At 37.9% G+C, this 16,298-nt stretch overlaps 1 protein-coding gene across 2 annotated transcripts in view; it reads right to left on the bottom strand.

Moving 5' to 3' along the window:
* LOC128696380 (uncharacterized) overlaps nt 1-16,298 on the bottom strand; it is a 320,039-nt gene that overhangs the window by 210,038 nt on the left and 93,703 nt on the right. For both annotated transcript variants that reach the window (XR_011392930.1, XM_053787632.2), the window contains exons 7-8: nt 13,045-14,272; nt 1,498-1,641 (exon numbers count right to left, since the gene is read on the bottom strand). Coding sequence is in view for 1 of the 2 variants with exons in the window: in XM_053787632.2 (XP_053643607.2) it covers nt 1,498-1,641; nt 13,045-14,272 (1,372 nt within the window). In the remaining variant the exon portion in view is untranslated. The remainder of the gene's footprint in view (nt 1-1,497; nt 1,642-13,044; nt 14,273-16,298) is intronic.

Genomic DNA, 16,298 nt, shown 5'->3' with positions numbered 1-16,298 from the left:
GGGCTGGCTGCCAGTTGCGGGGGTCGGAGGGAGGGTAGTAGGGACTCGCAGGTGGCGGGAAACTTAAATATGATTTGGCGGCTGGGAATTCATGAATGTGTGAAGCCCGCGAAAGTTGAAAATGCGAATGTTGAGGAAGACCTGTATGTTTTTTATAGTTGTACGTATTTGTGATTTCTTGGTCTCACTTGATAGAATGGATGATATATTACAGACATAGAGATGATTTTGATTGGTTTTAGTATTGGAAATGGGTTGAAACTGAGCTCAAAGTAGCAGAAATGTTAAATTTTTGCCCACCCCCCCCAACACGCCAGCTGGTGGGTCTAATGTACGTTCACAAATGTGGTGATATTATTTATACAATTATTACAGTATTGCATAACAGCAAATCTTCTATTTTTTGGTTTGAATAAAAATTCATTATGTGAATAAAAAATCAAAATGGAATTCATTTGTAAAGCCTCAAAACGTAATTAATGAACAGAGAAAACGTTAGTTTAGTGCCAGGAATGCCTGCATTGTTTATTCTGGACCCTATTTTGAAATTAGAATACAATATTTTGAACTTTGCATTAAATTGGCCAAATTACCAATTTCCGATCACTTTGTTTTGTAGTTGAAACAGTCGACCTGATGATTTCTTGTGTTCAATCGATTGAATAGAAGTAATACTAATGAAATAGCTAAGAATTTGGTTGATTGGAGTAATATAATTGGCCTAAAATGGGAGTCAAAGTTGGTAAAATCGCCGATGCGTACATATCGCTGACACATCAAAATTTGCGAGAGCATAATTTCGTCAATTTTCCATCTAATTTCGTACTTTTTGTTTTATTACCTTCAGAAAAAGATTTTCTACCATTTCATAAGAAAAAATAACAAAATTATTTTTTGAAAATTCTTGGACACTGGTGTGCACTTTGAAATTTGGCCTTTGGACCCTGAAAGGGTTAAGCATTTTCAGTAACTTCTCACTATGTCATACACTGTACTCTCAATATACAGTGGACCCCCGGTTAACGATATTTTTTCACTCCAGAAGTATGTTCAGGTGTCAGTACTGACCGAATTTGTTCCCATAAGGAATATTGTGAAGTAGATTAGTCCATTTCAGACCCCCAAACATACACGTACAAACGCACTTACATAAATACACTTACATAATTGGTCGCATTCGGAGGTGATCCTTATGCTGGGGTCCACTGTAATTGTGATGTAAATGGTTCAAAAGTCGACAATTTGAAAAATGAGACACTTGTGCAAGATTTGGGAATCTTTACCGAGGAAATGTTTTGCCAGCCAGTGACTTCTTCAGTCCAATACAGAGAAGACTGAAGAAGTCACTTGCCGGCAAAACATTTCCTCAAAGATTCCCAAGTGCTGCATAAGTGTCTCATTCTTCATCTTAATATACTGTACACCACAGCCATACTGGCCAACCTTGAGTGAAGCCTTCTTTCAAAATTATATACATTCAATATGTTAAATTCTTACCGTGGTCTTTTTCCAGTATATGGGGGAGGGAAGAATATTTCACGCATATTCGGCCCAACATCAAGAGTGCTGTTGCTTATCATGTTATGAATTCTCTGCATTACTCTCAAGGACTCGATTGAATCAACAGTGCCAATGATGCATCTAAAGAGAAGCAAAAGTTATTTTAGAGGATATTATGAAAAGCATATTCTCTTATTTAGAAACAGTGCTAATATTTACATGTGAATTGTCAGAATTGATGCTCTTGTACAGAAAATTCTAAATTTTAAGATATAATATCAATTTCAAATCTTATTTTTCCAACAATGAATAACAGCTATTACTGTATGTAATTAAAAAGGATGCTTATTAGTGAGCACTGTAAGACAAAAACATTTTTTTATTTAGCGAAATTGGATACATCACCAAGGTGCTGCTATCTTAATTTATATGATTGCTACACTGGGAACTAAAGCAAATTTTGCAAAAAGTTATACATAAGGTTGAGTGAAAAGTAAGAATTTTGGGCAAAACAGAATTTGCCTATTCTAAATTTTTTTTTTTTTAACTGCAAAAGTATAGTAGGTTGGTAGACAGCAACCACCCAGGGAGGTACTACAGTCCTGCCAAGTGAGTGTAAAACGAAAGCCTGTGATTGTTTTACATGATGGTAGGATTGCTGATGTCTTTTGTCTGTCTCATAAATATGCAAGATTACAGGCATGTCTTGCTACTTCTACTTACACTTAGGTCACACTACACATACATGTACACATTTATTTATACACACTCATCTGAGTTTTCTTTGGTTTTATCTTAATAGTTCTTGGTCTTATTACTTTTCCTTTTATATCCATGGGGAAGTGGAATAAGAATCTTTCCTCCGTAAGCCATGCGTGTTGTAAAAGTCAACTAAAATGCCGGGAACAATGGGCTAGTAACCCCTTTTCCTGCAAAGATTACTAAAAAGAATAAGAAGAAAATTGTCAAAGTGGGAAGTCTGAATGTGCGTGGATGTTGTGCAGATGATAAGAAAGAGATGATTGTGGATGTTATGAATGAGAAGAAGCTGGATGTCCTGGCTTTAAGTGAAACAAAGCTGAAGGGGGTAAGAGAGTTTCAGTGGAGAGGAATAAATGGGATTAGGTCAGGGGTTTCAAATAGAGTTAGAGCTAAAGAAGGAGTAGCAATAATGTTGAAGGATAAGCTATGGCAGGAAAAGAGGGACTATAAATGTATTAATTCAATGATTATGTGGAGTAAAATAAAGATTGGATGTGAAAAGTGGGTTATAATAAGCGTATATGCACCTGGAGAAGAGAGAAGTGTAGAGGAGAGAGAGAGATTTTGGGAAATGTTGAGTGAATGTGTGGGGAGTTTTGAATCAAGTGTGAGAGCAATGGTGGTTGGGGATTTCAATGCTAAAGTGGGTAAAAATGTTATGGAGGGAGTAGTAGGTAAATTTGGGGTGCCAGGGGTAAATGTAAATGGGGAGCCTTTAATTGAGCTATGTGTAGAAAGAGATTTGGTAATAAGTAATACATATTTTATGAAAAAGAGGATAAATAAATATACAAGGTATGATGTAGCACATAATGAAAGTAGTTTATTAGATTATGTATTGGTGGATAAAAGGTTGATGGGTAGGCTCCAGGATGTACATGTTTATAGAGGGGCAACTGATATATTGGATCATTATTTAGTTGTAGCTACAGTTAGAGTAAGAGGTAGATGGGAAAAGAGGAAGGTGGCAACAACAAGTAAGAGGGAGGTGAAAGTGTATAAACTAAGGGAGGAGGAAGTTCGGGTGAGATATAAGCGACTATTGGCAGAAAGGTGGGCTAGTGCAAAGATGAGTAGTGGAATAGTTTTAAAAATGCAGTATTAGAATGTGGGGCAGAAGTTTGTGGTTATAGGAGGGTGGGGGCAGGAGGAAAGAGGAGTGATTGGTGGAATCATGAAGTAAAGGGTGTGATAAAAGAGAAAAAGGTAGCTTATGAGAGGTTTTTACAAAGCAGAAGTGTTATAAGAAGAGCAGAGTATATGGAGAGTAAAAGAAAGGTAAAGAGAGTGGTGAGAGAGTGCAAAAGGAGAGCAGATGATAGAGTGGGAGAGGCACTGTCAAGAAATTTTAATGAAAATAAGAAAAAATTTGGAGTGAGTTAAACAAGTTAAGAAAGCCTAGGGAAAGTATGGATTTGTCAGTTAAAAACAGAGTAGGGGAGTTAGTAGATGGGGAGATGGAGGTATTAGGTAGATGGCGAGAATATTTTGAGGAACTTTTAAATGTTAAGGAAGAAACAGAGGCAGTAATTTCATGCACTGGTCAGGGAGGTATACCATCTTTTAGGAGTGAAGAAGAGCAGAATGTAAGTGTGGGGGAGGTACGTGAGGCATTACGTAAAATGAAAGGGGGTAAAGCAGCTGGAACTGATGGGATCATGACAGAAATGTTAAAAGCAGGGGGGGATAGTGTTGGAGTGGTTGGTACTTTTGTTTAATAAATGTATGAAAGAGGGGAAGGTACCTAGGGATTGGCAGAGAGCATGTATTGTCCCTTTATATAAAGGGAAAGGGGACAAAAGAGACTGTAAAAATTATAGAGGAATAAGTTTACTGAGTATACCAGGAAAAGTGTATGGTAGGGTTATAACTGAAAGAATTAGAGGTAAGACAGAATGTAGGATTGCGGATGAGCAAGGAGGTTTCAGAGTGGGTAGGGGATGTGTAGAAAAAGTGTTTACATTGAAGCATATATGTGAACAGTATTTAGATAACAGTAGGGAAGTTTTTGTTGCATTTATGGATTTAGAAAAGGCCTATGATAGAGTGGATAGAGGAGCAATGTGGCAGATGTTGCAAGTATATGGAATAGGTGGTAAGTTATTAAATGCTGTAAAGAGTTTTTATGAGGATAGTGAGGCTCAGGTTAGGGTGTGTAGAAGAGAGGGAGACTACTTCCCGGTAAAAGTAGGTCTTAGACAGGGATGTGTAATGTCACCATGGTTGTTTAATATATTTATAGATGGGGTTGTAAAGGAAGTAAATGCTAGGGTGTTCGGGAGAGGGGTGGGATTAAATTTTGGGGAATCAAATTCAAAATGGGAATTGACACAGTTACTTTTTGCTGATGATACTGTGCTTATGGGAGATTCTAAAGAAAAATTGCAAAGGTTAGTGGATGAGTTTGGGAATGTGTGTAAAGGTAGAAAGTTGAAAGTGAACATAGAAAAGAGTAAGGTGATGAGGGTGTCAAATGATTTAGATAAAGAAAAATTGGATATCAAATTGGGGAGGAGGAGTATGGAAGAAGTGAATGTTTTCAGATACTTGGGAGTTGACGTGTCGGCGGATGGATTTATGAAGGATGAGGTTAATCATAGAATTGATGAGGGAAAAAAGGTGAGTGGTGCGTTGAGGTATATGTGGAGTCAAAAAACGTTATCTATGGAGGTAAAGAAGGGAATGTATGAAAGTATAGTAGTACCAACACTCTTATATGGGTGTGAAGCTTGGGTGGTAAATGCAGCAGCGAGGAGACGGTTGGAGGCAGTGGAGATGTCCTGTTTGAGGGCAATGTGTGGTGTAAATATTATGCAGAAAATTCGGAGTGTGGAAATTAGGAAAAGGTGTGGAGTTAATAAAAGTATTAGTCAGAGGGCAGAAGAGGGGTTGTTGAGGTGGTTTGGTCATTTAGAGAGAATGGATCAAAGTAGAATGACATGGAAAGCATATAAATCTATAGGGGAAGGAAGGCGGGGTAGGGGTCGTCCTCGAAAGGGTTGGAGAGAGGGGATAAAGGAGGTTTTGTGGGCAAGGGGCTTGGACTTCCAGCAAGCGTGCGTGAGCGTGTTAGGAGTGAATGGAGACGAATGGTACTTGGCACCTGACGATCTGTTGGAGTGTGAGCAGGGTAATATTTCGTGAAGGGATTCAGGGAAACCGGTTATTTTCATATAGTCGGACTTGAGTCCTGGAAATGGGAAGTACAATGCCTGCACTTTAAAGGAGGGATTTGGGATATTGGAAGTTTGAAGGGATATGTTGTGTATCTTTATATGTGTATGCTTCTAGACTGTTGTATTCTGAGCACCTCTGCAAAAACAGTGATAATGTGTGAGTGTGGTGAAAGTGTTGAATGATGATGAAAGTATTTTCTTTTTGGGGATTTTCTTTCTTTTTTGGGTCACCCTGCCTTGGTGGGAGACGGCCAACTTGTTGGAAAAAAAAAAAAACTGCAAAAGACTAAAATGAATTACAGAAAATTATTTCTACATACAAAGAGGCTTGGACATACAGCAGGCATGTGAGTGTGTTAGATAGGAGTGAATGGAGATGAATGGTTTTTGGGACTTGACGAGCCGTGTGTGAGCAGGGTAATATTTTGTGAAGGGAAACTGGTTAGCCAGACCTGAGTCCTGGAGGTGGGAAGTACAATGCCTGCACTTTAGATGAGGGATTTGGTATATTGGCAGTTTGGAGTGACATCTACACTGTCGTATCTAAACGCCTCTGAAAAGACAGTGATTATGTGTGAATGATGGTGAAAGTGTTGAATGATGGTGAAAGCACTTTTCATTTTGAGTCACCCTGCCTCAGGGGGAGAGGGCAGAAGTGATAAAAAAAAAAAAAGAAATTATGCTAATGATGTCAAATGAAGTCTTACAATTATCAGTGTGAAAAAACTGTAGTAATAAAACAAATGCAGGAGTTATAGTGATCTTGCATGTTCAATAAACCTGGGATATGGATATCCCTGGAAATTAAACTATCAATAGTAATAAAAATGTAATAAACAAATAGCAGATTAAAAGCAGCTTTACTATTGAAATGAAAGTAGAGTACAGCTGTCTTGAAGGAGAAGTTTATATATGATAAATGAAAGTAGAGTACAGCTGTCTTGAAGGAGAAGTTTATATATGATAAATGAAAGTAGAGTACAGCTGTCTTGAAGGAGAAGTTTATATATGATAAATGAAAGTAGAGTACAGCTGTCTTGAAGGAGAAGTTTATATATGATAAATGAAAGTACATGTACATGTTTATAGAGGGGCAACTGATATATCGGATCATTATTTAGTTGTAGCTACAGTTAGAGTAAGAGGTAGATGGGAAAAGAGGAAGGTGGCAACAAGTAAGAGGGAGGTGAAAGTGTATAAACTAAGGGAGGAGGAAGTTCGGGTGAGATATAAGCGACTATTGGCAGAAAGGTGGGCTAGTGCAAAGATGAGTAGTGGGGGGGTTGAAGAGGGTTGGAATAGTTTTAAAAATGCAGTATTAGAATGTGGGGCAGAAGTTTGTGGTTATAGGAGGGTGGGAGCAGGAGGAAAGAGGAGTGATTGGTGGAATGATGAAGTAAAGGGTGTGATAAAAGAGAAAAAGGTAGCTTATGAGAGGTTTTTACAAAGCAGAAGTGTTATAAGAAGAGCAGAGTATATGGAGAGTAAAAGAAAGGTGAAGAGAGTGGTGAGAGAGTGCAAAAGGAGAGCAGATGAAAGAGTGGGAGAGGCACTGTCAAGAAATTTTAATGAAAATAAGAAAAAATTTTGGAGTGAGTTAAACAAGTTAAGAAAGCCTAGGGAAAGTATGGATTTGTCAGTTAAAAACAGAGTAGGGGAGTTAGTAGATGGGGAGAGGAAGGTATTAGGTAGATGGCGAGAATATTTTGAGGAACTTTTAAATGTTGAGGAAGAAAGGGAGGCGGTAATTTCATGCTCTGGCCAGGGAGGTATACCATCTTTTAGGAGTGAAGAAGAGCAGAATGTAAGTGTGGTGGAGGTACGTGAGGCATTATGTAGAATGAAAGGGGGTAAAGCAGCTGGAACTGATGGGATCATGACAGAAATGTTAAAAGCAGGGGGGGATATAGTGTTGGAATGGTTGGTACTTTTGTTTAATAAATGTATGAAAGAGGGGAAGGTACCTAGGGATTGGTGGAGAGCATGTATAGTCCCTTTATATAAAGGGAAAGGGGACAAAAGAGATTGTAGAAATTATAGAGGAATAAGTTTACTGAGTATACCAGGAAAAGTATACGGTAGGGTTATAATTGAAAGAATTAGAGGTAAGACAGAATGTAGAATTGCGGACGAGCAAGGAGGCTTCAGAGTGGGTAGGGGATGTGTAGATCAAGTGTTTACATTGAAGCATATATGTGAACAGTATTTAGATAAAGGTAGGGAAGTTTTTATTGCATTAATGGATTTAGAAAAGGCATATGATAGAGTGGATAGAAGAGCAATGTGGCAGATGTTGCAAGTATATGGAATAGGTGGTAAGTTACTAAATGCTGTAAAGAGCTTTTATGAGGATAGTGAGGCTCAGGTTAGGGTGTGTAGAATAGAGGGAGAATACTTCCCGGTAAAAGTAGGTCTTAGAGAGGGATGTGTAATGTCACCATGGTTGTTTAATATATTTATAGATGGGGTTGTAAAAGAAGTAAATGCTAGGGTGTTCGGGAGAGGGGTGGGATTAAATTATGGGGAATTAAATTCAAAATGGGAATTGACACAGTTACTTTTTGCTGATGATACTGTGCTTATGGGAGATTCTAAAGAAAAATTGCAAAGGTTAGTGGATGAGTTTGAGAATGTGTGTAAAGGTAGAAAGTTGAAAGTGAACATAGAAAAGAGTAAGGTGATGAGGGTATCAAATGATTTAGATAAAGAAAAATTGGATATCAAATTGGGGAGGAGGAGTATGGAAGAAGTGAATGTTTTCAGATACTTGGGAGTTGACATGTCGGCGGATGGATTTATGAAGGATGAGGTTAATCATAGAATTGATGAGGGAAAAAAGGTGAGTGGTGCGTTGAGGTATATGTGGAGTCAAAAAACGTTATCTATGGAGGCAAAGAAGGGAATGTATGAAAGTATAGTAGTACCAACACTCTTATATGGATGTGAAGCTTGGGTGGTAAATGCAGCAGCGAGGAGACGGTTGGAGGCAGTGGAGATGTCCTGTCTAAGGGCAATGTGTGGTGTAAATATTATGCAGAAAATTCGGAGTGTGGAAATTAGGAGAAGGTGTGGAGTTTATAAAAGCATTAGTCAGAGTTCAGAAGAGGGGTTGTTGAGGTGGTTTGGTCATTTAGAGAGAATGGATCAAAGTAGAATGACATGGAAAGCATATAAATCTATAGGGGAAGGAAAGAGGGCTAGGGGTCGTCCTCGAAAGGGTTGGAGAGAGGGAGTAAAGGAGGTTTTGTGGGTAAGGGGCTTGGACTTCCAGCAAGCGTGCGTGAGCGTGTTAGATAGGAGTGAATGGAGACGAATGGTACTTGGGACCTGACGATCTGTTGGAGTGTGAGCAGGGTAATATTTAGTGAAGGGATTCAGGGAAACCGGTTATTTTCATATAGTCGGACTTGAGTCCTGGAAATGGGAAGTACAATGCCTGCACTTTAAAGGAGGGGTTTGGGATATTGGCAGTTTGGAGGGATATGTTGTGTATCTTTATATGTGTATGCTTCTAGACTGTTGTATTCTGAGCACCTCTGCAAAAACAGTGATAATGTGCGAGTGTGGTGAAAGTGTTGAATGATGATGAAAGTATTTTCTTTTTGGGGATTTTCTTTCTTTTTTGGGTCACCCTGCCTCGGTGGGAGACGGCCGACTTGTTAAAAAAAAAAAAAAAAAAAAATCTGATAAAATGTAGTTTATAGATGCTATATAGGGTACAGATCTATGGATGATACAGTACCATATAGCTTGCAGATACTACACAACAGTATAGGTCTATGAGTGCTATAGTGTTAACTTGCAGATACTACACAACAGTATAGGTCTATGAGTGCTATAGTGTTAACTTGCAGATACTACACAACAGTATAGGTCTATGAGTGCTATAGTGTTAACTTGCATATACTACACAACAGTATAGGCCTATGAGTGCTATAGTGTTAACCTGCAGATACTACACAACAGTATAGGCCTATGAGTGCTACAGTGTTAACTTGCAGATACTACACAACAGTATAGGCCTATGAGTGCTACAGTGTTAACTTGCAGATACTACACAACAGTATAGGTCTATGAGTGCTACAGTGTTAACTTGCAGATACTACACAACAGTATAGGCCTATAATTGCTATAGTGTTAACTTGCAGGTACTACACAACAGTATAGGCCTATAAGTGCTATAGTGTTAACTTGCAAATACTACACAACAGCATAGGCCTATGAGTGCTATAGTGTTAACTTGCAGATACTACACAACAGTATAGGCCTATGAGTGCTATAGTGTTAACTTGCAGATACTACACAACAGTATAAGCCTATAAGTGCTATAGTGTTAACTTGCAGATACTACACAACAATATAGGCCTATGAGTGCTATAGTATTAACTTGCAGATACTACACAACAGTATAGGCCTATGAGTGCTATAGTATTAACTTGCAGACACTGCACAACAGTATAGGCCTATAAGTGCTATAGTGTTAAGTTGCAGATACTACACAACAGTATAGGCCTATGAGTGCTATAGTATTAACTTGCAGATACTACACAACAGTATAGGCCTATGAGAGCTATAGTGTTAACTTGCAGACACTACACAACAGTATAGGCCTATGAGTGCTATAGTGTTAACTTGCAGATACTACACAACAGTATAGGCCTATGAGTGCCATAGTATTGCAGATACTACACAACAGTATAGGCCTATGAGTGCTATAGTGTTAACTTGCAGATACTACACAACAGTATAGGCCTATGAGTGCTATAGTATTAACTTGCAAATACTACACAACAGTATAGGCCTATGAGTGCTATAGTATTAACTTGCAGATACTACACAACAGTATAGGCCTATAAGTGCTATAGTGTTAACTTGCAGATACTACACAACAGTATAGGCCTATGAGTGCTATAGTATTAACTTGCAAATACTACACAACAGTATAGGCCTATGAGTGCTATAGTATTAACTTGCAAATACTACACAACAGTATAGGTCTATGAGTGCTACAGTGTTAACTTGCAGATACTACACAACAGTATAGGCCTATAATTGCTATAGTGTTAACTTGCAGGTACTACACAACAGTGTAGGCCTATAAGTGCTATAGTGTTAACTTGCAAATACTACACAACAGTATAGGCCTATGAGTGCTATAGTGTTAACTTGCAGATACTGCACAACAGTATAGGCCTATGAGTGCTATAGTGTTAACTTGCAGATACTACACAACAGTATAGGTCTATGAGTGCTATAGTGTTAACTTGCAGATACTACACAACAGTATAGGTCTATGAGTGCTATAGTGTTAACTTGCATATACTAGACAACAGTATAGGCCTACGAGTGCTATAGTGTTAACTTGCAGATACTACACAACAGTATAGGCCTATGAGTGCTATAGTGTTAACTTGCAGATACTACACAACAGTATAGGTCTATGAGTGCTACAGTGTTCACTTGCAGATACTACACAACAGTATAGGCCTATAATTGCTATAGTGTTAACTTGCAGGTACTACACAACAGTATAGGCCTATAAGTGCTATAGTGTTAACTTGCAAATACTACACAACAGTATAGGCCTATGAGTGCTATAGTATTAACTTGCAGATACTACACAACAGTTTAGGCCTATGAGTGCTATAGTGTTAACTTGCAGACACTACACAACAGTATAGGCCTATGAGTGCTATAGTGTTAACTTGCAGATACTACACAACAGTATAGGCCTATGAGTGCTATAGTATTAACTTGCAGATACTACACAACAGTTTAGGCCTATGAGTGCTATAGTGTTAACTTGCAGACACTACACAACAGTATAGGCCTATGAGTGCTATAGTGTTAACTTGCAGATACTACACAACAGTATAGGCCTATGAGTGCCATAGTATTAACTTGCAGATACTACACAACAGTATAGGCCTATGAGTGCTATAGTATTAACTTGCAGATACTACACAACAGTATAGGCCTATGAGTGCTATAGTGTTAACTTGCAGATACTACACAACAGTATAGGCCTATAAGTGCTATACTGTTAACTTGCAGATATAGTATTAACATGCAGATACTACACAACAGTATAGGCCTATGAGTGCTATAGTATTAACTTGCAGACACTGCACAACAGTATAGGCCTGTAAGTGCTATAGTGTTAACTTGCAGATACTACACAACAGTATAGGCCTATGAGTGCTATAGTATTAACTTGCAGATACTACACAACAGTATAGGCCTATGAGTGCTATAGTATTAACTTGCAGACACTGCACAACAGTATAGGCCTATGAGTGCTATAGTGTTAACTTGCAGATACTACACAACAGTATAGGTCTATGAGTGCTATAGTGTTAACTTGCAGATACTACACAACAGTATAGGTCTATGAGTGCTATAGTGTTAACTTGCATATACTACACAACAGTATAGGCCTGAGTGCTATAGTGTTAACTTGCAGATACTACACAACAGTATAGGCCTATGAGTGCTATAGTGTTAACTTGCAGATACTACACAACAGTATAGGTCTATGAGTGCTACAGTGTTAACTTGCAGATACTACACAACAGTATAGGCCTATAATTGCTATAGTGTTAACTTGCAGGTACTACACAACAGTATAGGCCTAGAAGTGCTATAGTGTTAACTTGCAAATACTACACAACAGTATAGGCCTATGAGTGCTATAGTATTAACTTGCAGATACTACACAACAGTATAGGCCTACAAGTGCTACAGTGTTAACTTGCAGATACTACACAACAGTATAGGCCTACAAGTGCTATAGTGTTAACTTGCAGACACTACACAACAGTATAGGCCTATGAGTGCTATAGTATTAGCTTGCAGGTACTACACAACAGTATAGGCCTACAAGTGCTATAGTGTTAACTTGCAGACACTACACAACAGTATAGGCCTATGAGTGCTATAGTATTAACTTGCAGATACTACACAACAGTATAGGCCTACAAGTGCTATAGTGTTAACTTGCAGACACTACACAACAGTATTGGCCTATGAGTGCTATAGTATTAACTTGCAGATACTACACAACAGTATAGGCCTACAAGTGCTATAGTGTTAACTTGCAGACACTACACAACAGTATAGGCCTATGAGTGCTATAGTATTAACTTGCAGATACTACACAACAGTATAGGCCTACAAGTGCTACAGTGTTAACTTGCAGACACTACACAACAGTATAGGCCTATGAGTGCTATAGTATTAACTTGCAGATACTACACAACAGTATAGGCCTACAAGTGCTACAGTGTTAACTTGCAGACAATACACAACAGGTCTTTATATAATACTGTTAATGTAACAATAAAGAACTGTTAATATAACAATGAAGAACTGTTAATGTAACAATAAAGAACTGTTAATGTAACAATAAAGAACTGTTAATGTAACAATAAAGAACTGTTAATGTAACAATAAAGAACTGTTAATGTAACAATAAAAAACTGTTAATGTAACAATAAAGAACTGTTAATGTAACAATAAAGAACTGTTAATGTAACAATAAAGAACTAGAAAGCAGTGCAGGAGCAGGTAATTTTTTTATTTAATTTCTATTATATATTTGAGTTACCTTCCAGCTTTGTTGATTCCAACAACACCAATAATATTCATGTTGATAAGTTTCCTAAAGCGAGCCTCAGCAACCAGTAATGCATTCCCTGGGAAGTTGTTCGACAGGTCAAGCTCAAGTTCACCTCTCTTTTCTTCTGCAACCATCATCTCCAGTAGTGACAATGGTCTTCTAGAAAGCTTGCTACCATCACTTTCTTCCCAATCCTTATCATTATTCACATGTTTTACAGGTGTTAAGGATGATCTGCTGTCATCAAGAAATACGCTCTCAGTAGATGAAATGATCGGGTTTATGCTGTCTTCCTGAATGCTCGACATGTGCTGCCTCTTTGCTGATGGGCTTCCCGAGCAATCATACAAAGTGCTTCTCTTTTTTCCAAACATTTTTACATCTTTTGATGAATCAGACAATGTCTTTAGGGATTTTGCTTTAGATCGTTTCCGAGGCTTGGAAGACACAGGCGAGACATCTAATTCATCCACGTTACTTGATGTAGTTAAGTCCACAAGTGGCACTACTTTATGGGCCACTTTAACCTTGGTCGCATTCAATTCTCCATTATCTGAGGTACTTTCCAAGGCACTATGTAAATTTGTAAAAGAGTCATTCATAAAAGATTCAAAACTTCCACTAGCTGGAAGCATAGGTGAATTAACTTTTTCCTTTGGATATCTGAGAGATTTAACTACAGTTTCCACTACTTGTTCTGGGGTAATTTCTCTTGCAGCAAGCCCACTAAGTGTCATATATTTAGTTTCCTCTGTCATTCCTTGTTTTGAATACCCACAAGTCCGAGCACAGTGAGTCTTCACTGAGTGGTACCAATTTTTCAGTTTCCACCTGTAATTGCGTTTAGCTTCAGTGTTATTAACAACAACATTAACAACAGTGCAACCAGATTTTGATGAGATATCCAGATCCTCTGATTTACAGTCATGAGATGGTAATAGCAAATCACTATTTGTTTTCTCTCTTAAAGCCTCCTCAAATGTGTCAACTGAATTAGGTGTTTTGGAAGCAGAGTTACTGCTGATATCACTCTCAATTTTTTCTTTCTGATCCTCTTTATGAGTATTAATAATGCTAGCATCCTTCAGACACTTACAGTCATAACAAGAGTGAATCATACACCAAATACTGATGCCCTTAATATTATACCAAGGAACCTTCAGTGTAAAACTTTTAATATATCTGTGTGCTTCAGCCAATGGAATACTTGGAAATCCTGTAAGAAACAATACAAATAAACATTATATCATTCAACAGGAAACAAATACTGTACAGTAGATCCCCAGCTTACAATCATCTGCACTTAAGTTCAAAGGATTTCAAAACAAATTGATTTACTTCATCATATTTGCAGATACAATCACTAAAAATACTAAAAAACAAATTGTTAATAATATTTTGCTATTTTTAACCAAAAGCATTAATACATTACATATATTCATTTTAAGCATGGAGAGCTGATGTTTGTTTGGTAGAAATTAGTCAAATTTTAAGTGTATATTTAAAAATTACAACTTTGGCAAGACTGAATTATAAACAATTTATGCAGGTTAGGCACCAGGCTACCACCGTAAAGTGGAAATTGCCGTAAAGCAGAACGCCATTTTTTCCACTAATAAATGCATATATATGCCAGATAAATTTACAAACATATATTAAGTTAGCAAGAGAACTAGGCATTAAAAACAATAAAAACTAAAAGACATACACAGTATATTCATTACTTACCTTTAAATATTTGTGGTCTTAATGTAGCTTGAGAGGTGAGTAGTATTTATTGTTGAGAGTCAGGTGTGGTAGGTATGGTAGCCAAAGTGGCTACCACACCTATATGTAATATACAACAATTAAACCACCCCAGAGCAATACAATGCTATACAGTACACTCATTACTTATCTTAAAATATTTGTAGTCTTAATGTAGAAAGGCAGGTATAGTAGCTTGACACCTACCGCTCCTACACCAAATATAATACAGCCTCTCCTCACTTACCAATGTACTCGTTTACTGATGACTCGGGCCTACAAAAGGCTCTCTGATAAGTATGCTTTTCTTTCTTTCAACACATCGGCCGCATCCCAATGAGGTGGGGTGGCCCAAAAGGAAAAACCAAAGTTTCTCCTTTTACATTTAGTAATATATACAGGAGAAGGGGTTACCAGCCTCTTGCTCCGATAAGTATGCATACCTAAATAATGTACGGCATCTCCTCACTTAGCGATGTACCACTTGTTTACCAACGACTCTCACTTACGATGGTTCTTTGACCAATATACATACCAAACTAATGTATATTAGAGCTGATTTCGTCTATTCTGTTTATTACAATACAGAGTGGAACCTCTGCTTACGAACACCCCACCATGCGAATTTTTCAGGATACGAACTGTCGTGTGGTCGATTTTCTGATTCCTGGATACGAACAAAATTTCAGGATACGAACTTCCCCCTCAAGGGAGGTTCCTTGAATAAATAAATACATAAAATATTTATTTCTTTGCAAAGGCTACAATGTGTGTTTACATATCATGTTACAATGTGTTTACATATAATATGATTGGAGCAAAGAAGGCCACTATCATGCTGAGGCATTTCGGGGAGACTTAACCTAATACTAATGAACTACTTAAGTCTAGGCAGGTGAAAAGTGTATTAGTTGTGGTTACCAATGTTTTGCTGATGGTGGCACCAACTACTGATAGCCCTTTGAAGTTTCTCATTATTATTATTATTATTATTAATTATTGTATTATTATTATTATTATTATTACATTGTATTATTATTATTATTATTATTATTATTACATTGTATTTTTTTTATTTTTTATTATCACACTGGCCGATTCCCACCAAGGCAGGGTGGCCCGAAAAAGAAAAACCTTCACCATCATTCACTCCATCACTGTCTTGCCAGAAGGGTGCTTTACACTACAGTTTTTAAACTGCAACATTAACACCCCTCCTTCAGAGTGCAGGCACTGTGCTTCCCATCTCCAGGACTCAAGTCCGGCCTGCCGGTTTCCCTGAACCCCTTCATATATGTTACTTTGCTCACACTCCAACAGCACATCAAGTATTAAAAACCATTCGTCTCCATTCACTCCTATCAAACACGCTCACGCACGCCTGCCGGAAGTCCAAGCCCCTCGCACACAAAACCTCCTTTACCCCCTCCCTCCAACCTTTCCTAGGCCGACCCCTACCCCGCCTTCCTTCCACTACAGACTGATACACTCTTGAA

This window comes from Cherax quadricarinatus, chromosome 39 (genome assembly GCF_038502225.1).
Source record: "Cherax quadricarinatus isolate ZL_2023a chromosome 39, ASM3850222v1, whole genome shotgun sequence".
NCBI classification, from domain to species: Eukaryota; Metazoa; Arthropoda; class Malacostraca; order Decapoda; family Parastacidae; genus Cherax; species Cherax quadricarinatus.
Note: the sequence above shows the minus strand (reverse complement) of the source record. Positions and strands in the feature narration are given on the sequence as shown.